General features: G+C 39.7%; 1 protein-coding gene across 1 annotated transcript; it reads left to right on the top strand.

Moving 5' to 3' along the window:
• Positions 1–285: 285 nt before the first annotated feature.
• Positions 286–27867, top strand: rab2a (RAB2A, member RAS oncogene family). Its single transcript, XM_014987038.2, has 8 exons — positions 286–530; positions 7945–8016; positions 8972–9039; positions 11865–11947; positions 13952–14044; positions 14866–14977; positions 20254–20322; positions 25171–27867. Exons 1-8 carry the CDS (start codon positions 485–487, stop codon positions 25264–25266), a joined length of 639 nt encoding a protein of 212 aa, XP_014842524.1. The 5' UTR covers positions 286–484; the 3' UTR covers positions 25267–27867.

Genomic DNA, 27867 nt, shown 5'->3' with positions numbered 1-27867 from the left:
AAAATATTATTTAGAAGGAGAAAAAATGCATTGAAACAATTTTTTCTTGATTTAGTTACCATAGCAACCCGTAAATGGTGCCAAAGAGGCTTCACTGTTTTACAAATCTATTTACTATTTTATAACAACAGTTAAACTTTACTTTAGACAATAACACAAAATTCAGAATTCTGGTGTATATATTTAAGCAGAATAAGAAGAGATGAATTGTTGAATGTTGTCTGATTCTTGAATATCAACTTTGTAGGATGCATTGAAACACATCGTGACGTTTCCGAGGATACCTTGAACATATCATTTTGTAGCGTGGCGAGGGCGGACCGTGTGACGTTGAGCCGAGGCTCTGGCTGTTTATTGTTCCTTCCTGAGCACCGATACAGAAAAAAACAGGCTAACAAGCTATCAGACTCTCTTTTCACACGGCTCTCGCTCGGTTTTACGAAGGTGTAACGGTTCAGACAACTGACTGCCACAACCAGGGGCCATGGCGTATGCGTATCTCTTCAAATACATCATCATCGGAGACACGGGTAAGCTGCAGTTAGCACTCAGTTAGCACCTAGCTACCAGTTAGCGATGTGTTTCCGCAGTGTTGGATAGTCCAATGACGTGGTAAAAGCAGAGACCCAAGGGGTGGTATGACAGCTCTCATTCTCTCTTATTGACATATCAGAATGTATCAAAAACACACTGACAGTGACGGATAAGTAAACACATGCTTTCCCCATCATCACTGTGCCGTTGTGGTTGTTTACACCGGCAGATGTTTGGCCTTTTGTCCGTTTGCGTCGAGGGTGGGGGTGTTAGCATACCCGCTAACTGCTTAGCTTTTAGTAAATGTTCAGCAACAGCTGTCACGACAGCAAATTGTCATCATATTGGATCTCAAAACAGACGAGAAAAAAACTGTAGTGTATATTTTTGTTCTACATTTACCACCGGTAACAGTTAAAATTAGCATTGACACATAGGCCTAAAGCTAAACCCACTGAAATGGCGTAGAGACACTTCTAGTTTTTGATCACATTTCTGTTCATGATTGAAGCTTCTCTTTTCTCATTAAAAGATGGTTCTGTTTTGCGAGACTGTTGAAGTTGTGGCTCATCCTAATTGGTTACCCCGTAATTATGAAGACAATCCCATCATCTGTTTACTAATGGTGGGGGCTGTTGAGTTAGCTGCGTAAGTTAAATGTTGCAGTACCTTAGAGATGAGACGGTGTTGGGAAAACTGACTGGTTTGGTAGCAGCTTCAAAGTACGATTTACTTTAGACAGCTCAGCATGTACTTTTTCCACTTCAGCGTCAAATTAAAGTAATAAAATTTAACTACACTGAAATAAGTTATAAACATGTAAAGGGGCCTGCTGTAATTTCATCCAGTTAGATGACTGGTGATGGACACCGTGTTTACTTGAAGATTATTGCAAAACAGCATCATGCTGTGCTGGCTCTTGTCATTTATAGTAATAAATGCTTCAGTGAGTTGTTGCCAAGGTCCCAGCTTGACTACATGTTTGTCAGACCAAGATATATTTTCGCTGCTGAGTTTTATCTTCAGAAACAGGTTTTCTTTTATGAAAAGAGCAATTTATCGAAATAAAAAAGCCCAAATGTTATTTTGCTTTCCTGTTTCTAGTCTATACTCTTTTTGACAGTGTTTCTTGAGAGCCAAGTTTGCATTTTTAACTAGCTAACAGCCCATTATGGCTTTCTGTGATTGAGATGGTCAGAACTGCCTAATAATAATAGTTTCATGTTCCCTGCATGTGGCGTTTTATTGGTTTAATTGGTAAACACTTATTAAAAGAAAAAAGAAAAAAAAAAACATATCCCAACATGAAACAATGTTGAATATCTAAATATGTTAGTATGAGATTCTCACAGTATGACAGCCTTGGTTTAAAAATGTTAAATGACATTAACTGACAAAGCTAAAACAAAAATGGATAGTACGAGCTGCATTTCAAAGAAAAGGACAACAACAAAAAGTATTCTTGCAACAGCTGAAATCATTTAACATTGATTAGTAGAGTTGCAGATAACACTTTTATCTTGATTTTGATGGTTAGACTTCAAAAGCATAGAAAACCACAAAAGGTAACAGTTCTAGACTCTTTGAATGTTAAACTCTTTGAAATCTTGCTCTTTATGGAGTAATGCAAATATGACACACTAATATTACCTTATTAAATAGTTTAAATATCTGTCCTGCTTGTAAATTTGCAAATGGCTGTTTAAGAGATATGCCAGTTGCCAACTGGCTTGCTGTGTGTATTCTGATTTTCCAAACAGACAAAGCTCCCGGTGCCTGATTATAGTGAATAGGAATAAAGAGATCAGCAGTCATACCACTTAAAAATAGAGTTCATTAATGGACAGCAAGAGCCTAGCTTTTATTATTTGTTTAGAACATTTGATTTAACAGTAGAGCTGTTTTTATTTTCAGCTATTTAATAAAAATGAAATTTATTTGCTAATAATACCTACAAGGTGACATGTATTTACCTGCAGTGACTAAATAAAGTGATCTAATCTCCTAACTTGAATATTTTGATTTCTCTAGAAATATTCTCAGCTGTCGCAATTTGTTTTACATCGTAATGTTTATATTTTATAAAAACGCAGTGGGGTTTTATCTTGCCAGTTTACAAATTAGTTAACACTCTCTGTTTCACCCGTCATCTCCACAGAGATCAGAGATGTGCGAGTGGAGTGTTTCTGTCTGTGATGGAAAAAAAATCACTTTATGTGTTAAATTTAAATGATCACTGAAATACAGAAAGCTGCCAAAGTCTCCAGTCACTCCCTCGGTGTCCCTCAGGCTACAGTCTCGCCTTAACCAGCCCCATGCCATCAGTGAGACAAACTGTGTGTCATATGTTGTCCAACAGGATCAGTTAGAAATGCTGACCAAATTCCACCACTTCATTCATCCAGTTCTTTCTGATATGCAGCTGTCATTAGGAGAACGAGCAAGACTCGCTGCCAGTCAGTCTTCTTTTTTTTAAACACAGGAAGCAACTTCCTTAGACATTTTCTAAAATGTAAAATCTATTAATCAGCACTGCCAGGAAGGAGCATCATTTTGTCCTGGGTTTGTGGTGCATACAGGCATTTAGCAACCTTCCTCACAGCACTTTTTCCTCCTCTTGTTGTTCTTGTTTGGTAGTTAACATCAAACAAGCTACACGAGGAGAAATACCGTTCCTAGTGTATCACACACAAGTTGGGCCTCTATCCAGCGTGGCCGAGAGACTTTGCTCCGTTACATAAGGCAGCGACGAGGACATCCAGAAGTAAATAATTATAGATTGAACTCTTATAGAGGGAAAAACAGGCATTCTGTTCCAAGTGGGATGGCTGCGGGTTTTCAGGCCAGGCTTTCCAGAGACGTTATTGGCATAAAGATCCTCGCCTCAGTAACAATTGTAGATCCTTTGGTTTCCACATCCTGACTGTCAGGGTTTTTACGCAACCAAAAATATTCCCAAAACAAACAAAAAAAAACAACTGAATTTGTCTTGCTGGTTAATAAGTGGAAAGTAAAACAGCTTCTTTGGACCAGCATTGGGCAGCAACAGGTGGGGGAGGGATGGTGTTGCATTATTCTATTCTAAGAAAACTCGCTTTCTCTGGCATCTGATCACAAGGATTTTTTTAAGCATCTCCAGCAACACTTTAATTTCTACCATTGTATGTTTTAAATTTGACTTTACGAGAATTCCCCACCATTCACTCATTAAGCACTTTTGATAAGCAGTACGTTCTTACTGCTTTTGCAGGTTTCCTCTGGATTTATTACTTCTTATGACCTCCAGATCTTTTACAATGGAAACTCTCCTTGCCATCACCCTAATCTTTGCCTTTCTTCACAGATTTCTCATCAAATTCAGTTCAGGACTCTAATCGTGCCATTTAGAAATGTTTGAAAAATTAAGATTACATTACACCTGAATGATTTTGAGCCTAACTGTACATGTGGTTAGAATTAGGTTTCTATAACCTAAAAGTACTTCTTTCTTAGATAAGAATGTGCAGGACTACTCATAGCCAATCTTTTGCTGAAACTGTTTTCATAAGAAAATATCAGCTAAACTAAATAATGTATAAATTGGAAGGAGATGCATCCAAGTAGGGGAAATGTTTCTGTGTGACTTGTAATGTCGTTCAGGACTATTTTTAAGCTCCGTTTAGCAAGATGTCATATTCCAAAGGGAAGTAGCTCACTGTCAAGAAGTGGAATTTTAACTGAGTCATCCCTGTGGTTCACAGCTGTCATGTGATTTGACTTGCACTGCGGTCTCTAATGGGCCGGCCTGTAAATCAGGAGGAATTTAGGATAATTTAATCAGAGAATATGACAGTTGAGAGTAAATCCCTCGTTTAAAACTAGAATCAGACCCCGGTAATCTCCCGAGTCGTTTTTGTTTTAAGAACCATTTTGGTGTTTCAAACGTGCTGAGGGACGTCTTCGGTTCACGCTCAAACGTGAGGACGGGTTATGTGGCCTGACGCCGTGCTGGACTCCTCAGCAGGGATTGGGATGCAGTCTGCTGACCTTGCTAAGCTTCAGGTTACTTAGCAGAGCAGCAGCAGCGCATAGGTCGGTTGAAAACTGACACATCCAGCCAAATGCATCCACTTTTGATGCACCTTTTTCATTTAATAGAAAATCAAAGCTTGTTGTTTTTACCCGTCAAGCTGTGGGGCCTCATCAAATATCGTGTGTTCTGTAAATTAATTTAAAATTCCTCTTGTTGTCAGGCTGCAGCTCAGTTAGTTTATCTGAAATAAACTGGATGATTAATAATACTCCTATTAATCATCCAGCTTCTTTCATTTTCTTTTGTGTATGACATCAGTCAGCCACTGCTGTACTTTGTGTTTAACACAAATTAGCCTTCTAACATTCATATTGGTTGGCACTGAAATGTTACATCTGCTGAATATAAGCATTTTATTTCAGCTGAAAACTCTAGTGTCTGTAGTGTAATTTCTTCTAAATGGGACATCTTTTATGTAAGTTATAAACGTCTCAGTTTGCGAATACCCACATACAGAGTAATCGTGTCTAAATTTTACTCTATGCGTTTGGACAGCTTGTGGATATTGGTCATAAAGAACTAGTTGCTATGACTACAGTTAGTCTGTTTCAGAAACTGGAAAAACATGTTAGCGGTGTCCCTGAGTGAAGAATGAATTTGTGGTTTACTTCACTTTGCCACATACATGCTATGTGATATTTTGCCATCGGTTGATGGAGACTCTTAAAACCAAAGATTCTCTTCAGGATCTTCTCCACGATGCCGATTCCAGCGCTTAACTATTGCTAGGCTTTACTAAGCACCAGTTCTTTGTGTTTCCACTGCCCAGACTTTGGTCTACGCACTAAAAAAAAATCCATTCCTATCCCACCACCAGTTTGCTCCTTGACCAGAGGACATAACAAGTTCTCCTCAGGAGCTGAGGGCGGGCTCACTCGAAGAGCAGCCAATCAAAACATTGCGAACGCCATGTTCAAAACTCCTGAGTTTAGTTTTGCTTTTGATCAACCCCCATTTGAACAAGGGAAAAAATCTGATCAGATGTCAGTTCTTCTACAATAATGAAATACTGGATTACCATAAAAAAATAACAGGCTCATTTTCCTGCAGTTTGTTTTAAAATTACCGGCTTACAGCAGATTATTTCCCCCTGAATCTCTAAGAGTTATTTAAAATTCAGTCCTTTCTATTGATCTTGTATTTATCTCCAGATGTTTAGCTACGATTTCCCAGCTGTGCCTGTGGGCTAACCTGCTTTAACACACAAAGTGTTCTCCTGACATTTTGTGGACATGTTCCCTGAAAACCACAAGAACATTCTCGCAGTTTTAAAAACTTTTAACTTTAAAAAAAATCTTTACCTACCTTGATACCAGGCCATGTCTTGTCATTCTTATTGGGTAAACAAATCCTCCCTCACCTGCTCCTGACATACCTCCTATATGTCCAGTTGTAATAGTACTTGTTTTAAGCTAAAAACCTCAGTAAAGATCCAGTATATAATTTCCAAACTGCTCCCTCCTGTCTATCTGTATTTTCTCAGATTTTTCTTGTTTGTGTGGGTACAGTTAAAAGTATCTTCACAGTAAGCTGTGATGAGGTGTCATTGCCACAGCTTGGTACCGGATGAAGGTGCTTTTATAGCAACATTACCTAGTTTCCCACTAATTGCTGCTGTGATTGTGACCACTTTCACCGTTGTAGCCCGACAGGCTTTGATTGCAGGCTGCTATAGACAGTTTGCCCTTACTTTCTGCAGCATAGGCATCAAAGTTGTTGCTGCCTGGCCAGAAACGGCGCTGGGATAGTTTGATAAGCATTGTGGATGGTGACAACATGGTAAGACGTTGCACAATTTAGAATAAAGTTCTCTGTTGCCATAATTCTAGCATTACTAGGAAAGAGTGCAAATAGCCACAGACCTCCCCGTATAAGTGTGATAGAGCTGATGATGGTATGATTACTATACTTTTACCAAAGCCTCCTCATTTAGGTCCCTCTGTCGGTTATCGTTGTCATCACCCTGTCCCTGCCTAGCAACGCCACTGCCTGGCAACGTCGATCCTTGGAAACCACAGAGGAGGCGCATCATGTTGCTTTGTCACCTTCTTGTGTGTCTCTCTTTTTCAATCTCATTAGCACTTCATCCACACCTTTTTTTTGGTATCTTTTCATTTCTGCACTTTTTAATTTAGATAATGCTTGTTTTCTCGTAGAGCTGGTTAGTATATTTAATTGTAGTCGTGAACCCAAAACGAGTGCACGCGATATAGCATCCGTAAGGCCTTTCTCGGATGCTGATATTTTGAATATCAGGAGTTGTGTACTATATCTCTGTATGCTAATAGTACAATTGCAGAGTTGAATTGACTTTATTATTCTTTTGAGCCCATCCATAATATAAATCGTAGTGTCTAAGATTTATATACCTTGGGAAAATGGTGATGCAAGTAGTGAGAACTAACGTGGGTCAGTTCAGTTCAGTACCCTGAAGTCCACCTTCTGAAGTTGAATTTGGTTCACTCTCAAATTTCTCATTATCTGTTTTGCCTGTGTACATGGTTTTTCCTCCTCATTTTTGTCCTTCCACTTAATTTTCCATTATTTAAATGCTACGCTATGACACTCTGAACAGCCAGCTTGTTCAGCAATCAGTTTATGGTCTTACCCGCGAGGGCTGTCAGTGGCTGTCAGCATTAATACTGTGAACTTGATGTTTTTTCAATGGTTATATAGGCCAAAACGTGACAATTTTTTTATTAAAACTTGGGTTGAAAAGCTGAAACAAATCAACTTTTAAACTTACACACAGCATATCGGCTATCAAGATGTTGTATGGAAATGTCTTAAGAATAACTACTTTTTAGTTGTTTGGGATGTTGTATGTCGAAGAAAAAAATATACTGTCTTTGAAAGCGACTGACCAGGATCAGAATTTCTTCAAAGGCCTCAGTTTGCAACTTCTGTTTAACATCTGTAACGCTACAGTTTACCATATTGAATAAATGACCTGACATGGGCATTTATTGATAGTTTTTTTTTTTTTTTTTTTTTTTTTTACTCTGTCATTCAAGTATTTAAGCAACATTCGGAGCTGAAATCATGAGTAGCAAGGTGTTTATCACTGCAGATTCATTAGTGCCCTTTCAACTAGGGGAAAAAAAACCAGTGGTATCACACGTAGGAAGGAGCCAGCTGGTCACTCAACGTAAACAGTTAACAGTAGCAGGGAGCTGCTTAAGCTCCCTGCTGAGTTCATCTGAACTTTGTTCTCTTGTTAAATATGCATGGATTTTATTTGTAAGCCTATATTTAAGTCGCCCACAAACACTGATGTGCTCGGTCTTGTTGAAATGCTTTCTTTTCATGTATGTTTTTCCCCTCTTTTCCTTTGGTAGGTGTGGGAAAGTCATGTCTATTACTACAGTTCACAGACAAGCGGTTTCAGCCGGTTCACGACCTCACCATTGGTAAGAAAAGACACGCGTGTATTCATTTAAGTGTTGTGATGAAGTATTGAACACTAATTACACACACAAACTCAGGCACTTTGCTAGAAGTAACATTTTGTGCTACACTAAAAAAAAAGAGATTATTTATCCATCACACTGTGAAACTTACAAATACTTTTTAAAATGTAATATTGAATCTATTTTGTAAGAATAACATCCCAAACATAATTTTGAATATTCAATTTATTTAAATTTAAATCTCCAACAACTTATTTGATTTGTACATGTGTTAAGCAAACAGCCTTAAGTGAATTCCCTATTTTGAAAACATCTGTATGAATATCTATTTGAGAAATTGTTGATTAAACCTATTTCTTGTCAACTCATTGCTGATCTCAGTTATATCTGCATTAAAAAGCATGCTTCAGTGCTTCACATTGTGCGTTATGCATATCAGAAACACCACAGCTTTGACATAAGCCCGGGAACCACGGCTCCGTTTTCATAAAAAGTCTGCCCCTCCCATGCAAATAGATTTTTCGTATGATCAGTCCTGGGCTGGGTCGGTCCCATTATTTATTTATTTAGCATGAATTGGGTGTGGCATTAAAAGGACAACGTTTGAATAAAAGCAGTTCAAACCATTCTGAATAAAGACGTTTTACTTTATCTGACATCTGAAGAAAAGTATTTAGATGTGTCGGGTATATGTGCATGAACAGCGAGAGTTCTGCTTCACTATATGCAGAAAAAACACTTTTAGTCATTTGTGTCAGAATTAGTTTTTTTTCTGTCTTCTCCATTTGTTCCATATGACATGAACTTTTTTTAGTCTTTCTGTGTTGATCATGTATAAACCTTTTAAATAATTTATAAATGCATGCAGTTGATTAATTAATCAGAAGGTTTTAAACAAGTCTTTATCAGAGCGTGCTCAGTTCTTATTCCTCTGTTTTTTTTTTTATCCGTTTAGGTGTGGAGTTCGGCGCAAGGATGATCACTATAGATGGCAAACAGATCAAATTGCAAATCTGGGATACGGTAAATAATCTATTGGCTGCGGTTCCATTTCCACTTGTTGTTGCTTCACATAAAGGCTGCTCTAAAGCAGTATGCAGATATAATAGTAAGCTGCAAGGCTGCTTTAAAAATCTCTTAAATTAGGTGTTAAATATGATGGTAATGTCTTCATTCAGGCGTCTGTTTATAGATGAATATATATTTTATAACTTTTGAATAGTAAAGAATTATATGTAGTATAGTTACTTCTAGCTGACAGTGTCTGGCTTTGATGCTATGAGTTTCTTTGTAAATAATTTTTTGTATCTTCATCCAGTGTCATAAATAGCAGTTAGCATAGCTAGCATTATGAAAAGCTCTGTAGTAATGTGTATTTCTATAGAATTTAGTTTAATTCTGCGATTTCCAGCAGACTGCCAACATTTCCACCTTCAGCATATCTCTTTATAGAAAGAGACTGAGCGAAACAAAGGGCCAAATGGAGAAGCTTTGCTGAACTCCATTAAAATGTTTGCAATCTACTGAAGGTTTAGCTCTTCCTTGAAGCCCGAATCAGCTGCAGACATACCATAGAAAATACAATTTCAATCCAATTTTAAATGGCTTCTTACATCTCTGGGCTTCATCTGACTTCAATTTAAACGCCTCACTGCTTTTGAAACTGTTTAGCTTTTGGGCCCTCTTTCCACATATATTGCAGTGACCTGTTTGGAATTTAGTAGATTCAAGTCACCAGGTGACCTCAGTGAGTTTTGCTTTAATGTTTTGGTTGAAAATATAACGTATAATGCTGCTGGTTTTCGCTTCCTGTTTTGTTGTTGGTCCTGAATCCAGTTTAAAGCCACATAACTTTGGTTGGCAACTTTCAAAGATGACAAAGTCCTGCCAGTGTATTTGTTACTGTACCCTGCTAGCTAAAACCTCCAGGAAGCTAATGTGTCCAGTGGTCACACGTGCTGCGGTCATTCTGAACCTTTTTGACAGTCTATACATTTTTATTGATTTTTTTCTTAATAAGTACTGGACTCAAACTGCTTTCCCCGAGATTTACAAGTTAAGAGAGAAATAAAATTCAGAATGTGGTGTTAAGCCATAACATGCTAACACATTGTACAAGCTAAGGCTTTTAGCCACAAAATACTCTTTAATTTGATGTTTTCACATAAGAGGAAGTAGGGTTGGATAGTTCTAATTTAAAACACCAGTGTGAATATTAATACTACTCTGTAGGATAATGGTGAATACTAAGGGCTGCTGTGATTTGCAGGTTTTCCGTTTTAGTTGTCACCCCCCTCGCCCATTCATGAGAAAAATGTTAACTGTGAAGGAGCTAAGGGGTTAATGTCTTCCTGACTGCTGTAAGCACCTCTTTAAAGCTTCCTGAGCTGTTCTGAGCCAAGCCATGTAGGGGCAGTGTATCATAAAAAGTACAAAAAGAAAAGTGCCTTAAAAAGAAAGTGCTTTTTTTACGTGCAGTAAAACAGTCGACCAGCAGGTGGAGTTAGAACTCCATTTAAAACAAAATAAAAAAAAATCAACAGTGACACGACCAGAGCGAAAAGGCCTGCAATGTGTCTGTCCCAGCTCCTCTGGTGTCTCAGTCCTGCATGTTTGGTTCTCGCTAGACAACGACTACTGTTCACCTGGCCCATCCAGGTACGGAGCAGTGAACGCCGAACTGAAACCCGGCCAGGCTCGCCTTCTGCAATCATACACCGTCACCAGAACGCGAACACAGAAGCCATTTGGATCATTGTGTGGGCTGCACTTGCCATATGAATAAGTGTGTGTGTGTTTCTGCACAAAAGCCTGTTGGCCAGATGGCAGACAGACACAGTGTTCCCTCTCTTACACTCTTATTTATCATTTATTCACTAATGGCATCACAGGCTGGTTGACTGCCCTCTGAATAACTTACCGACTCTTCATCAACCAGCTAGTTTGACGTTTTGTTCGAAAGCCGAGCATTTTCGTCGCTTTCTTGCTAGCTGGTTAGGTGACCGACTCCAAATCCCTCCTCCCCCCCTCAACCTCCCTGTGTTTCTGGGAGACAAAACTAGCTGCCTGGTGCTCTGACTTGCTGAATGATTCATTGACTTGGTGTTGCTGCCTGTGTGTCTGTCTGGCTTTTCAGATGAGGTCAGAGCAGAGCAGGACTCGCAGCTGCTGGGATAGAGTGCCGTTTTGTTTTCCTCCGTGGCCCGGACGAACACAGACAACATTGTTAATGTACAACTGAACGGAGCCAAAGAATGAATAGACTTTGGAATGGGGGGTGGGTGGATAGCTAGTAAGAATGCTGGATAGTGACAAGAGGGATGGAAAGAGGGAAGATTCATAGAAAAGATGAGGGACAGCAGGAAGACAAAGGAGAGGTGAAACAATGAGAGGGGAATAATGGAAGAGGAAGTGAAAGTACAAGGTGACTCTGAGCAGGATGGGCTGTCAAGAATGACATGATGGCTACACGTCTGATCCGAAACTCTTCAGCGCTGCAGCCTGCGCTATGTGACCTCCTTTGTTTAGCATAAATTGAGAAACTGGAAGGTTCTACGTGCTCGCAGAGAGAAAGTAGTGACTCCGTGACGGGTGTATGGAGAGTGAAAGACAGATCTCCATTGTATCCAGTTACAGGCTCCGCTCTGTCTTCCTCAGTGCCTGAAAACCTGGAGCTGGACTTTACGCAGGGAGTCCCAAACGAATTTCGCCATTAAGTTAAATGTGATTAATCAGAGATGCGTTTTCAGCCCAGTCAACAAAGCAGAACATTAGCAAATGCGGGTGTTTTCGGCGTTTAGTGTTTTATTTTCTATCTGGTTAGCTAACATGTTCGTATGTGTGTGCAGGCCGGCCAGGAGTCGTTCCGGTCCATCACCAGGTCTTACTACAGAGGAGCAGCCGGAGCACTGCTAGTCTATGACATCACAAGGTAACCCAGCCAATCGTGCACAATTAGGATGCATTCAGGAACACTGAAAAGGCTTGTTCTTCCATCTCTCAGCACAAGACCTATATACTGGAAGTCAGCTTTAAATAATAGCCTTTTTCTGTGATGCATGAAAAAGGAATGAAATGCATGTTCAGATAAGCTTACACTAGCCTGCATCTCAGTAGTAAAAAAAAAAAAAACGTGACTGCAAGCGTGGCAACACAGACACCTTTCTTCCTTCCTGAAATCTTTTTTTTTTTTTTTTTTTTTTTCTCCTACAGCCTTCTACTTGTACTCAATTTGTTATACCATCGAGTTCTCTCCACCCTGCTGCTATTGCAAACATGTCTGAACTGGCTGCTACTGCTCAACTTTATGTTTGGTGAACATCTACAGCACCTTATCTAAATGCATGAAATGAGTCATACGACTTTCTGTTGAGCAATGTTATGATCCCGGCCTCTTGTTTTCGCTGCCTCTCTATCCTGTCGGCAACGTGGGCTTTTGCCATTAGTTTGAGATAAACCCATTTTGGACTTGAAGTGAAAAACAAATGATTAAAGATGGATAAAAATTGTGCCTTTTTCAATAGTGGAGAACATATAAATTTGATGGCTACTTGGTGTATTGAGCTATTTTATTTGAAACTCTAAATACAAATGATGGAAATGTTTTTTTCAATATAAATAAACTGAATATTACTCCTTTTTCTACCTTTCCTTTTCAGTATTAATGGTTTAAGAGCCAACCCAGACTTTTTTTCCTGGATATAATCTCTATTTAGTTTAATGAAACTAGGTATTTTTTTGTTGTTGACCCAATTCATGACAAATGCCATCTCAAGCAATTTCACAAGCCATACAGGTCTAGTTCAGGTCTGTTTTAACACAATCAGCCTAAATTTAATCGACATCAGTCCCTAACATATCCGTTTTTTTTTTTAATATAGATTCATGTAGCTAAATATTATATGCAAAGTGAAAGGAGAAAATAACATAATTTCACTCGTTAAAACTGTGCCCCCCGGACATCCTATTTATGAAAAGGACAAGGTAAAGAATGCAGCCCTGAGGAACATTATGTGACAATCTGCAGTTCAGTCTTAACGCCACCAGAACAGGTTGGTTCTCTGAATCTGCTGGTAAATCCACATTCTTAGGAATTTTTCAAAGAATGTTTAATGTTCAAGTGTTGCTCTTTCAACTGAGATGAAACAATTAGTGGATTATTTTCCAGGACACGTAGAAAATGGATAAAACCTCAAAAAGGAAAAAAAAAGCTATCTTAAAAAGTAGTACTATGAAAAGATGTGAAGGTTTAATTTGTTTTATAATGTTCTGTTGTAGCCTCTAAATGCAGCTGAAGAACATCTATAGGTCAAAGATCATGTCAACAAAAATACATAATCTAAAAAACCCCTCCTTTTTACTGTTTTTTTTTATTTTCACGGTTTTCAAAAAACAAAAAAAGATCCTTAAGAACAATCTTCGCTGCACATCAAGCTCTTGTCTTTAATTTCCTGTTTTTTGTTTGCACCGTGCAGAACATGTAAAAAGCCTTCGAATAGGAAGGAACAACTGCTGATGCATGTTCTGGTGCAATGCAATAATGGTCTAATGCAATAAACTTCCTGCATAACTGTTCACCTATGCCTGGTATCAGAAACATCGAAGCAGTAGTTTCTAAGGGGAACCCGATGTTAAATTAGACAGAAGACAGTTTAAATGTTTCTATTTAAGCCATCAGATGACGACAAGATGAGCCTTTTCTTTCTCTTAAATGTTTCAAGCAATAAAAGAGGAAGTGATACATCACCTAACAGTTTTCAAGAGAAAGTAATATCTGTCACTTCTTAAATTGGGGTCTGTGTGTGTGTGTGCGTGCGTGTGTGTGTGTATATATACATATATACATATATATGCAACAACAGATTGTTGGTCTGTTATGTTTCCAGTTTCACAGTGCAGTCAGAGATAAACCAAAAAATCTGTGCTTGCTCAACAGAAGGGACACCTTCAACCACTTGACGACCTGGTTAGAGGACGCCCGCCAACATTCCAACTCCAATATGGTCATCATGCTCATTGGCAACAAGAGGTAGAGTTGTTCCTTTCTTCCACACTGAAGAGTACATGCTGGCCTACTTAAGGCTGGACCATCAGCAATGTGTGGCAGCAATCACCAACGCTTGAAAATATTCTATTGTGAAAAGGATTGGCTTCGTATTCTTTTGGCCAAGCACTCTCCTCTTACAGGTGTGTCTAGACTAAAATGTGCACAGTAAGAAGGTTCAGTGTCTTAAAGCAAACTCTGAGGTTTGGCATTCAATTGTATTTTTGCTGTGTTTTTTTTCTCTCTATACTCAAGTATTTTTGATTCAACACTATGTGAGGTAAGGTTAAATCAAGAGAGCTGCCAGGAAAATTTGAATGTGAGATTTCACTTTTGCTCTAGACATAAACTGGTAAAGTTGTTGACTTTTCTGGAGGTTTCATGATGCTCTAGGTGGAAAATATCCATTATTTTCATCATTAAGCTTGCATAGCGATATCAGTCAGCTAAAACAAAGCACACAACTGTAAGGAAGTTGTTTTTAAATCAAAAGTCTGAGAGCACTTTATCAGCACCACCTCAGTGTAAAGAAATGTCCAGATGAATACAAATGCACACCACACCTTTCAGATTTTTATTTATAAAACAAACAAAAAAAAATCTCGTTTGCCGTCCACTTCACAATATGCACTGCTTAGTAAGTAAATTGCGCTCCGTGTGGTTGCAGCATGACAAAATTTTGAGAATTTCTAGGCGAATGAGTAATTTGTTCATGGTAGAAATTTTAGGGGTAAATATAGCTTTAAAAAAAATTAGCTATTTTAGGATGATTTTTACCTGAATTTGTTGTTTGCTTCTTTTTGCAGCGATCTTGAGTCGAGGAGAGAGGTGAAAAAAGAGGAAGGTGAAGCTTTCGCCAGAGAACACGGCCTCATATTTATGGAGACCTCAGCCAAGACTGCCTCTAATGTAGAGGAGGTAATTACACACGCTCACTAGCAATTGGTGATGGCCGCTGTAATGACTGGATTAAGGTTACCAGCTTACCTGAACCTGAGTTCGGAACGGCTTTAAACACCACCTGTCATCGTGAAATATACGCCGCTCCATACAGGTCAACGCTAATGCCAAACAGCCCTTTTCCCTGCAGACAAATAAATCTCAGGCCACACCACAATTTCACAGCCATTATCTGTTCTTTCACAGTTGTTGGTGCTGCCTGTTGACATCTGTAGCTGGAATTAGAGCTCTGTTTGTTTGCAGCAGAGAGCACTTATTGAAGGATTTCTCTGAAGACTTGGAGTAAATCTGTAAAAATGGCTCTGATTTTTTTTTTAAATATATTTTTTTAATCGGTCATCAAACCCTCTTGTGGTTGGTTTGGTTGGGGATGGAAAACTGTTGGCGTGACATTAACTACTGGGTATTAGCACATTAAGGGTTATGTTTTCTGAAACATCTAATAGACTCAAATTACCCATTGTTTTAGTTTTGGCATATATTCTCGTTTTTAGACAATCGTTGAGACAATATTTGAAAAAAGTAGCATGGTCCCAGAGGTAGGCTGTTTTGACTGTGCCCTTCGGTTGTGCTTCTACTAGGTAGATATACAACCAGGTCACAGAAATAAGGCAAATCTGAAATCCCTAAATGCTCCTTTAACCATCTGGATGAAAACATCTTCTCTCCATTGAACTATAAAAACTATTTGGAGCAAATAATGGCTTGTCAAACGCATTTTAATATACATGGTTTGATTATGGATTCAGATACTTTATTTTCAGATTCCAGTTTGGATTTTGATGATCATTTATCCCTATTCATCCATTAAAGCATACCATGTTACCTTATTCTTTCTCCAATGTGTGTTATACTGAAAAGTGTACCGAAGTACATTATTTTGACTGAATTATAGACAAAAATAGAAGTCGCTATTAGTTTTCCTGTGTTTAATAAACAGGGGGGCAGGAGGGGAGATTTAGATCTCCCAGCCACTGATCAAGGTGAAATTGGCAGATTATATCTCTGGCTGATTGATTGGTGCATCTCTACCTCAAATGAGTTTGGTAAAAATAAGTTTTAGGTGCGACGATTCGTTGCATTTAATGTTCTGTCCTTTTTAGGGTTGATCTGCCATTTGATTGTTGCACATTTAGTCGAAGTCCATGTTTTAGAGCTGCAGCAGGGTGGGTGACAGTGATGGAGCCTAACCCTGCATGGATCACGTTAACGTTTTGAACTGCGGTTAGCACGCTGAATGCACGGCTCCGCCCTGCATACAGACACACCCCTGGTGTTGTTGCAGTGAATGCGAGGCCTGCTCCTCTGGGACCCCCTTCTCACTTATCCAATCACATAACTAATCCCATCCTACACAGCACAGCATGCCACCCAGAGGCACAACACACACACACACACACACACACACACACACACACACACACACACACACACACACACACACACACACACTTTCTCTTTGTTTTTACTTAGATTTTTTTTTCCCCCCATCCCTCTCCAACCTTCTCTTGACCAGTCTATATCATACAAACGCTCACACCCACAACACTGTTGAGCTGCGCTCTTCTGGGGTTAAGATTTGGGGGGAAGGGTTTGTGTGTGTGTGTGTGTGTGTGTGTGTGTGTGCGCGTGTGTGTGGTATGATTAATTTGTCTCATTAGTGTCCTCTGAATCCTCCTGATGCCTCTCCTCTCCTCCCTTCCCTTCATCTCTTCTCGCTCCATCCCTCCTCATCCCTCGACGTCCATCATTTGCTCTTTACCTCTCCTACTTCACCTCCCCCTTCCCACTCGTCATCGCTTTTTCTTTTTCTTTTTTTTTGCCATCCCCCTCTCCCGTCCCCTCCCCTCCTCCGGCGCAGCTTCCGTCCTTTCCTCATTTATGTCTTCCTACCCTCTTCCATTCATTTCTTCCTCCTTCCTTCCTTCCCCCATCATCTCTCCTCCTATTTTCCAGCAGTATATCAACCAGTTAAAGTTCATACATATTCATAACTTCCACCCCACCTTTCCTCAGCGACATCCAGCAGCCAATCAGTGTGCAGAGTTTGTCGTCAGGGTCTGTGGGTGGACACTGGGGTTGATGGGATGGTCTTTAGAGACAGACGAAGAGATCCTGCGAGCATGCTTTCATCGTCTCATCTCCCTGCCCTCTCCTAAATCCTTCATAAAGATCCTCTCACCAACCACTGCCCACTTCCCCTCTCGCTCTTCATTTCTCTCTTCTCCTGTGCTTATTTCTTCTGTAGAGTATTTTCTTATTAGTTCTTAGTTTAACCCTCGTCTCACCTCGCCATCATTCCACGGTAGAGAGATACGAAGGAACAAGAGGTGTAGTGATGTGAGGAGGGAAGGAAGGAGCGCAGGAGGGAGCAGGACATCACGGAGTAGAGAGCACCCTTGGGCTCAGTCTATTTTTGACAGGTGCCAGAGAGGAGTTCAGAACACATTTTTCGTTTCTCAGCACAGTTTTTTTTTTTTTTTTTTTTTTTGGTTTTGCATGTTACATATGTGCTCAGTGAAACAGTCTGCAAGCCTCATAGTGTGGGATCGCAGCTGAAGTCGCTCAGGTAGTTTATCCCAGTTATTGCTCTCCAGTTGAAATCCTCCAATCGTAACTCATAAGATACTTCCCCTGGAGACAGAAGCATCGATACCTGTAGTCATAGGGCAGTCTCTCTGGGATCTTTAATTCCACTTTATTGAATCAACTTTGATCCTCTGAGTTGTTTGTAACTGTGTGTGTGTGTGTGTGTGTGTGTGTGTGTGTGTGTGTGTGTGTGTGTGTGTGTGTGTGTGTGTGTGTGTGTGTGTGTGTGTGTGTGTGTGTGTGTGTGTGTGTGTGTGTGTGTGTGTGTGTGTGTGTGTGTGTGTGTGTGTGTGTATGTGTGTGTGTGTGGAAAAGAAAGACGGATTCTGTGCTAATCCATGCTCGATTTTTACTCCTGATCTACACAAATGCCCAACTGTATTCTCTAACAAGATCCTCCTTCATAATACCTACACTTCTAAAAGCCTTGGAGACGCTTGAATAGCATCCATTAAGAAATGCTATACTTTAAAACTGAATTGACGTCTTGTGCTGGTAAAATCCTTACAAACATCCTTCATAAGCACGAGACGAAACAGACAAGTGTTTTAAAAAGTCCACGTCTTCTGATTAGCTGTATTCTGTCTCCTTTGAGAACACATTTTACACAACGCAACTGTTTGTTTTTGGCAGAAGCCCAGCTAGCGTTGACATATGAAAGATTTGTTTCTTTTAGTAAATATCTCCAAAGCTAATATGTTCACTGCCACATATTTGTGGGACTTATAAAATAATTGCTTGACAACTCTGCATGTAAACCGCACACATCTACCACTGCTATGAAATTGCCTCAGCTGGTAATTATTATTAATATTAATACTGGCATTACGTAACCTCCTGCCATGCTATTCATATTTTCTGTCTATACACATGAAGATGTACTCACCTCTGCATGCTGTGTGCTTGAAGTGGCTATAGCTGACAGCAGTCCAACCTGCGTTTTGAATAATTCAGCTAGTCATTTGACCACATGGAGGCACAGCCTTCCCCCTCAGGTTGTCATGGTTAAGTATGGAAAGTAAAAGCATAGGAGGAAAGACACTGATGTCTTAGGAAAAAAGTACCATTATCCATCCAGACGCAGTAAAAGACCCTACAAAATGGTGGCACATATAAAGTTATAGATGTACTTTATAGGAGTGACAGCATGTGTCTTCATGCTCAGAGCCTCCAAAAGACTTTCAAAGATGGTGAAATAAAATAATTCCTTGATGATCTGCTTGGTTTTGCTGACTTTAAAGTTTGTTTTTGTTTTTAATGCAGTGTACTTGCTCAACAAGACTTTTTCTCGCGTGCCTTGTAAAAGACTTGCATCCACATTAAGGACAAATTAGCCTATTTCAATAATGGGAACTAATTGGAGTCCATTAAACCAACTAGATGTAATTGCAGCAGTTGTTGGTGTTTTTATGACTCCAGATTAATTTGCCTCCTTTGCTAATTCTTCTGTTTCCAAGTATTTAAACCTTTGCAGATGTTTTTTTTTATTTATTTTCTAGATTTGTGATTCTTAATAGTAATTTTTTTTACTGAACTTGTGATTATGACACAAGGTTGATTATGACTCCTGTTCAAACCAAAAACCTCAGAGTGACACCCCACTTGCAGATGACACTTATCGGATTCATAAAACTAAATTTTCTTTTTTACAGCAGGCTATCAACCAATTATAGGAGGTTAGTTTAACATTTTAATTGTATAACTGGGTGCAGCACATCTCCAAGGGGAACACAGATTGAGGCAGGATCAGTAGAAAATGTCCGGTGACTGGGGCTGTTTACCTGGAACGGCTTTGGTGCGAATTGACCAGAGCTAGAAGGCTACAAAACGGCGGAAGTGCGAAATGACCCGCATCTGTTTCTACTTACCTTCGGTCTTCCTACTAAGCTAGCACAACCATTTGTTGCTTCTCTGCATACTAAGCATGATTGTTTTATCTCTTTTTTTTTAATAGTTTCTAGAAAAGTTGTGGATCTGTCCTTTATTAAAATCACATTTTTCCCATTTGAGTTTCTTGCGACTGTATTTTACTGGACTTTAGAAGGATGCAGGTATTTCTGTTATCTTTATTTATTTTTTTTTATCCAAAAAGTTTTCCCACTCTTCTCGTTTTTGAAGTTATTATCTGAGGAAAACAATGCCAGTCATTTTGTGGCCTTACGAAAAGTTTTCTGTAATCTGATGAGTGCAAATGAAAAGGCTCAGAGCACACGCACGCACATGCACAAACATCAACAACACATGCATGTGCTCTCACAACACCGGTTGAGGTTTATTATTGTCTGCAGGGTGTGTTTTTCCACATGCACAGCTCGTGAATGTTCAGCAGCTAACCAGGAAGTCTGCATTACTTTACGGACAGTTGCCACACCCGGATGAAATGTTCAGCAAAGCAGTTTACACATTCCATTGTAAAAGGGTGGCTTTACTGTAAAGATAATAAAAAACAAAAACCTGGCACAAATCAGAAGTCAATGGTGAAATTAACACCCGCTTGCTAGCTACTGGAACGCCCAGCAAATAATTTTGTAAGGCAACCATGTTTAAAAAGAAAATTCCCAAAGAGCTGTGCGGGCTTATGTCTGCGCGCAAATATGAATCAAATCTCTCCGCTTCATCTGTCTCTCTTCCTGTCTCCATCTCAGGCTTTCATCAACACAGCCAAGGAGATCTATGAGAAGATCCAGGAGGGCGTGTTTGATATCAACAACGAGGTAAAGCACACTAAAACCCCTCTGTTTTTCTTTCTTTTTTTTCTTTTTTTTAAGCTTCTGGGTTCTTGTCCTCTTTTTTTTCAGGGCCTTTCTTCCTCTCTTTTCCAGTCTTTGTTCTGTTCCCTTTTTCTCTTGAGCGTGGATTTCCAGCTGTGTGTGTGGTTTGCCACGCTCCCTCTAGCCTCAAAAAAAAAAAAAGAGGTGGAAAGGGGGGGGAAGAAAACGCTCTCCTTCCTTTGACTCCAGCCAAGCAAAACTCCCTGTGTTCCTCCTTTCCTCTGCTCTATTTTCCACTTCCACTCTTCACTCCTTAGTCTCTCTCTCTCTTTCTCTTCCTCTCTCTCTCTCTCTTTTTCGCTCTCTTGGCATATTGCCAGCTCATAAATTCCTCACGTCCCACAAGGTCTCGGTCATTCAGCAAGAAAACAAACACTCACTCAGCCAGTCAGCCTGTAAGCTGCCTGTCAGCCCAGTCACTGTCAGCCAAATTTCTATCTATGGAACAGCAAAGGAAGCAGAAAAGTTTAGTTGTGCAGCCAGTCATTGAGCTGAAATGTTAATCCGATTACTTCCACATGAAGATGGTCGGACCGAGAGCGAACTGCGAGTTGGACAAATTAAGGGTGTGCAATATATGTCCGACTTGCATCTGCTTACAGCCAATAATTAATGCCCCACTATGGAACGAAAGTGCTGACGACAGCAGGACCCCTTGATCAGAAAGGAGGTCATATAGACAATCCACTCTCACCTCAGCTGAGAGCGCAGTTCACTTTTTATTTATTTTTGCCTTTTGACTGCGAGAAAGCAGTTGTTCAGGAACATATATATATATTTATATATATATCTCTGCTGTGCTTTGCTGGTAAGCCTAAACTCCCCACTTCTTCATTCTTTCCATTCTTTCAGCCTTAGCCTGATATCGTTGTGCGTTACCCGTTGTTGTTTTCGGTTTTCAGGCATTAAAGATGTCTGCTTACAGCCTTTTGTAGATGTCGCCGTTAAAAGCAGAACATCTGCGGCTGTTTCTAAAACGGAACTTCCCAAAAGCGCTAATGTATAGACCCGGCCTTTTGCCCTTGTGGTGCATCACTGTAAAGCTTTGTTGCATGCTGCCTGTACGGTCTCTGCTTTTGCACACCCCTTCAGCAAAGAGTGGACGACTGACTCACGTCGCACCACTTCTTTCGTTGCCGTTACCTTAAATCTTTTCTGATTGTTGTCAGGTGTTTATAAAGAAGGATAAAATTCACCGCCACGCTCCCCTTCAGTCCTTTTTGAATCACTGCGTGATTTATTAAAATTTTCACATAAGTGCTTACACTCTCGGTTTGCTAATTAGTCATCGAGATGGCAGTCTCTGCAACCTGTTAAGTACACAGTATAGTTTCTGTCCCTATGTTATCTGGTTACATAAATTATGATGGCGCTTGTGCACATATGGACCCGGAACGTAAATGCAGAATTTACTTAATCATAGAGAGAGAACTTAAAACCCGGTTCTTATGTCTGAAAAATGAAGGAATCATTTTCCATGTCTGCAAAATTTTGTGTAAGAAAAAAAAAGATATGAGTCATAAAGAGTCATTTAAAAATAGAGAAAAGGCTCCTCTCACTACTCTTTTGATTTCTGGTCAACTTTATATCTGAGTTTAAACTTTACCTTTATAGTGAGGATGATTAAGGGCCGGTTAAATGCCAAACGTTTAATTTTTAATTGCCAGTGTAGAAATTTAGCTGCTGAAAATTGTCTGAAATCTGTTCATTTTTCCATTACTGGTGCGGAATAAATCTAAATCTAATATCTCTTTCTAAATGCAAAAAGTTAAATAGATATTTTGCATTACAATCTTCATTGTCACGGCCACTGGTCGGTTTCCAACTACTTCTGGAACACGTCCATTAACACATTTAAAAGTCGATTTATTTTATAAATAAAACAACAACGCTCAAAATATCACACCTTTTTTCTTTTTCTTGATTTCACAATGTTTCCATTCACTGCCTCTCCAAAACCCTTAGAGCTTTTCGTAGTTTATGGTTTTTCTTATGAGCTTTAATGTTACATTGGGAATCTCAAACAGCGATTAAATATTTGAAGTCATGTACTTTTTTTTAATTTACTCTGATCAGGAACAGTAGTACAAACACCGACTACATGTTTGATTGTGAGACACTTTGCGGTCGCTCTGGATCGTAATCCTTCAACTTTGACAGCTCCACAGCATCAGGTTGAAATGAAACATAAAATTGCTAAAATTGTATTGAATATTCAGATTATAATATTGATTGCACCCCTAAGCTTAAACGTTAGCATCCTAGCCTCTCTTTTTTTTTTTTAATCAGAGGTGAGCTTTAGACTACAAAAGTCTTATAATTACTCCCATCTTTTATCTGCTCTAGAGCTCCACCACCTGCTGTCATGTTGAGTCTTTACAATCACATTATTTATGTTACGACAGCGTCATCTGCATAGATTTGACACTGAACGTCTTTACAGCTTTTAGGCAGATTGTTGATATTACAAATGCAACATCAGTGGCCCCAAATCGGAACCTTGTGGTACACCCATTTTTACAGCTTTGAAATCTTCTGTCTGTAGGCCTTCCAGTCTGCAACAGCTAACACGTGGTAGCTATCGTTGGTAATAAATAGACCCGTGTGAGTCCATTGACTGCTTCCACGTGTTTCGGACCGTATTCGGCCCCCTCAGCCAGCGAACGCAGGTGTTGGGCAGAGAGTGCTGGGGCGAGCCGCTCAGCGTTTTCGTTATTAGTAACAGTCAGACGGAGGCCGGCCGGCCGGCCAAACCACATCAGCTGACTGAGCTTCGAGAGAGAGAGAGAGAGAGAAAGGGAAGCCCCACCAGAAATGTTGGCAGCCGCTACGAGAAAACACACACATGGCCTTAGCTCAATAAATGTGATTTAAAGGCATACAGTGTTTCCCAGAGGCACCACTGCTACCGAGTGTAGGAGGAGAGTTGCACTGGGAGGGAGAGATAAATATATACAGACGGAGGGAGAGAGCGAGCGAGGCTACAGCCACACAGGGGGGAGAGAGAGAGAAAGGACAAGAGAGAGAGAGCTGATGAAACACAGAGGGAAAGTGAGCACTACAGCTCAGAGAGATGAAAGTGTCTCCCTACCACCCACCTGCCTGCCTCCTTCTCAGTTACTCCTCTTTTATTTGTGCTGTTCTTTTTTATCCTGTTGTCCTTGAGTGCTGCTGCTGGTGTTTCCTCTGCCTTTGTGCAGCGCAGCAGCACCTGTTGCTCCCTCTATGATGTGATCTAATAGAAAGCCCCGCAGGCCCTGTGCGCCGTTAATCTCACCTTGAAAGCCATATGAAGCGGTTATTCAAACGTCTTTCGATTGTAGTCAGTGAATGTGATTGCACGTTTATGTCTGTGCTTTCAATTAACGTATTCCCTCGTCATGGTTAACACATTGTGAGATTGCTTTTTTTTTTTTTTTTTTTTTTTTCCCCCCCCCTAAGTTGCCAGTGAAGAGTAAATGCAATGGGAGCTTTTATATAAGTTCAGCTTCTGCCCAAATAAGACTAAACTTTATTTGAAATCTAGTGTTTCTGGAACTATTTAACTTAACTCTGTGTGCCTTGTAAGACTTAGTTATTTTTAGTAATCGATTCTGACAGTTAATTGATTAATTGGATTTAAAAAATGGCACATTCTACAAATTTTTCAATTAACGGCTTGAGCCTTTTTATGCAATATTATAAATGCATTAAAAGATGCAAATAAACTATTTAATTCCTTTTCTAATTACAAAAAATAAACATTTTATTGCTTAAACTGCTATACAATGTAATTCCTTTACTACTGAGCTAAAACTACACTACTTGAGGAGTTTTGGCCAAAACATATTTACAGACAAAGGTGCAAAATGTATGTTTTTATATGTATATATTTTCTACAGTTTTGGCTTGATTACTGGTTTCTTTTTTCCACCAAATTACCTTTTCAATGTGCATCCTCCAGTTAATGATGAATCTGATAAATTAGTTGACGATTACTTTAATAATTGATTAATCACGATTAATCCAATTAATTGTTTGAGCCCTAATGTGCTGTATGGTTGTGTTTATGAGTAAATAAATGTGGGTGACTGAATCTGATTCTGCACCATTTTCAAGACACTTGAATCCCGTCAACTATAGATTATCACACATCAGTGAATTGGTGAGAAAAGGCTGAATTTGATGCGTCCTTGACCTAAAAGTTGCCAATCTCCCTTTTCACCCAAGTTTAAGACAAACTCCAGCTAATGGAGACTTGTCCAGATTATTTGACACTGAGAGTTTGTCCATTCACATAAACTGCTAAATTTTTAGCTATTGGTTTTACATCCTGTAATGTTTAAAAAAAAATACCCGTACTGTGTTATTATCGAATCACTATTTGTGTTTTTTGTTTGTTTTTTTTCAAGATTTGACAAAAAGTAATTTGCATAAAGAAATGTAATACATCTGTCGGTGTGAAATGATATGCAGGGATCCTTTCCTTCAGCTGGGAAAAGGGAATCTGGTCAAAGTTAATGGGAACATGAACATGGAGCTGAATACCGAACACCGCTGGAAGAAAACATGTTGGAGGCTGCAGAAGACTTGAGCTCTGGTGGGAGGTTCAGCCTTCAGTGGGAAACGGCTTAATAAGCTTACATGAAAATTTTAAAGCGTTTTTTTTTTTTTCATCAAAGTTTGAGCTCAAATCAGATTGAGAAAATGTCCTCTATGTCACAAATATTTCTTACTTCCTTATTTTATCAAGGAACTGTTTGTACATGTTTTAATTTTTATTTTCCCCTGTGTTTCTCTCTCTCCACACAGGCTAATGGTATTAAGATTGGACCCCAGCATCCCACCACCAACTCCACACTGTCCAGTAGCCAGGGAGGCCAACATGCCGGAGGCGGCTGCTGCTGAAGTCCCACAACACACCGCGTCCTCCAGCCCTAGCCCTTCCTCCTCCTCCTTTTCTTCCTCCTCCTCGCCCTCTCCAACCCTCCGTTGCGTTTCTACAGAACTGTCCAGGCCCACTAACAGTTTAACTTCTCTCTCTCTACCGCTTCATCCATCCATCCATTTGTGCATCCTGAGTGTCTTAAGCATCCTTGTATGAGGACAGAGTCAGCTTCACCTGCAGATTTACACATTCATTTCTGACATTTTCTACTTTTTTTGGTTGGATACAAACGATTTTAGGCATTCGAGTAAAAACACGAACCTATGGCAGCCATTTAATTCATAATTTTCCTCTCGATTCACGTGGATGTTGGTATATTGCAGGAACTGAAACTGATGAAGAGCTGCCATTGGCTGCTTTGAGCTGACTTTGTTAGAACTGAGCAGTCAGGAAAAAGAAAAGGAAAAAAAAAAACAGGCACCATGTTGTGTCTATACACACAACCTTACGCATTTTTAAAAGCAAGACATGATGGCAGGACATGTTTCTGCATGCTGAGTCAGATTTCATGCTATGCCTGTGAGTATAGGGACAACACAAATATTCCAGGATGTTGGTTTGTGATGTGTGGGAGGCGTTCGAGTCGCTCTGTATTATTTGTATAAAAAAAAGAGAAAAAGAAAGATGCAAATCATGTCATTTTTGTCCATGCTTTCCCCTCATTATCTTTGTCATATTACTTTGTAGTCCTGCAGTCTTTGTGTCCTCTTTGTCAGCTCACACATGGTTTTTCTTTTTTTTTTTTTTTTTTTTTTGTATTTCATAAACACTAAAAAAAAAAAAAAACTTTTGGAAAAAGTGTTTTAAAACGCCTGGGTAGAGAATAAAAGACCAAACTGTTGAGTGTGAACATCGATCCTTTTGGAACAGCAGAAAAGTCGAGCGGGAAAGTTTAAAAAGGAAAAACGTTAAGGGTTGTCGAGCATTGGCTGTCGTTATGAAGTCGAGACAAAAAAGAAAAACGAATGGGGAAAAAGAAATTGACTTTTTTTTTTTATATATGTATTTATCGGGCGCATTTCTGTGTATATATGGCTCGTTAGGTTTCCGTAGCTATGTTGGCTGTTGCAGATGAAGCGTGGCATGTTGTTGTGGTCTAGTTAAAAGTCTTAGCCAGGATCGTGGAAAGACGCTGCTCAGGACCTTCAAAGCGGCTTTTTACCATTTCGAACTGTTCTCATTTAAACCCGAAGGAGCTCGGCCGCCCTGGCACATTAGGGTTGGAAGTGCCCTTTCTTTTTAAATGACAAGTATGAATGATAACAGGCTGTTAGCAGGACCGAGCAAAGGTATTCTGAGTCCCTCGTGGGGGGACTTTGACTCGGTCTGAAAATGTCAAGAGCATCTCCCTTATAAGCAAGCTAAGATCTCCACCCTGAATTAGCTGCCAGATGTGTAGCGTGTGCTGTTTAGAGCTTGATCGATGACTGCTGCAATGTTCTCTTTTTGTTTTTGTTTTTTTTTTCCTGCTTCAAAATCGAAAATGTAATCAGCCCCGTTTTCTGCTTCTACGGCCACTCGTCGCTCCATTCCCCCCTTTTCACATTCTCAAACTTTTTTTTCTTTCACAGATTGTGCAGTACCTACTTTTAATGCCAAAATATTGTGTTTACCTGTGTTTTATCAATATTAAAGTGGGCTGGTGCAAGACATCTCCTCTGCCCCTCCGTAGTCTGACCTGAAATCAGCTGTCTGCCTTAACTTCGACACCCCCTCCGCTTCCCCCCCGCCCCCCGGAGAGACCTGGACAGCTACGAAAATGAGCGACCCTTTATCTGCAGTTAGGCATTTCACCACTAACAAGTTAGCTAGCGCTGCGTTGCACACGCGTAGACGCACACGTTGGGAGATTGATCTAGAAAGAGGCCTGTTTTCATTTTTTTCCCCCTTCTTTTTGTGTATGAATTGGGGCATTTGAAATAAATCTTTCCTTTCTTATCCCCTCTAAGCGCGCACACATGTACACAGGCTGCATACAGTATATGTATGCATGCATAGATGAAGTATACATATTTTCATGTCTATCTAACCAAGCTGTGTAGTTTTTTTTGTTTGTTTTTGTTTTGTTTTGCTTTTGTTTTTCGTCTTCTCTCTCCAAGCTAACCGTGTAACTTTTTGGGTTTGACATCAGTGCGAGTGAGTCCATTTTACTTGGCAGTGTGCTCCTCTCTAATATTAGTTTATTTTTGAAATTCCTTGGTATATTCAAATGGTTATTAATCTTCTTCTGATGCTGATTATCCTTTGTAAACTGACATGTAGTGTGCGCGCGTGAGTGTACGTGTGAACCCACAGTGGTTACAGGAGGAGGATCAAGCCAAACCTGATGTATCTATCTACCCACCTACTTATCTATCTATGGATTGATCTATCTTATGTATGTGGTCCTCCTCTCTCTCTCTCTCTCTCTCTTTCTCTCTCTCTCTCGGTCTTACCTCTTCTTCCTCCATCCCCTCAAAGTTATTTGCTGTGTTTGTTCTTTGGAAAAAATAAAACCTAAAAAAAAGGAAAAATGAAAATGCTATCACAATAAACTATAATAAAACATTCTAAACTCTAAA

Source organism: Poecilia mexicana, unplaced genomic scaffold, assembly GCF_051168715.1.
Source record: "Poecilia mexicana isolate PSO_F unplaced genomic scaffold, ASM5116871v1 scaffold_17, whole genome shotgun sequence".
In the NCBI taxonomy this organism is placed as follows: domain Eukaryota; kingdom Metazoa; phylum Chordata; class Actinopteri; order Cyprinodontiformes; family Poeciliidae; genus Poecilia; species Poecilia mexicana.
Note: the sequence above shows the minus strand (reverse complement) of the source record. Positions and strands in the feature narration are given on the sequence as shown.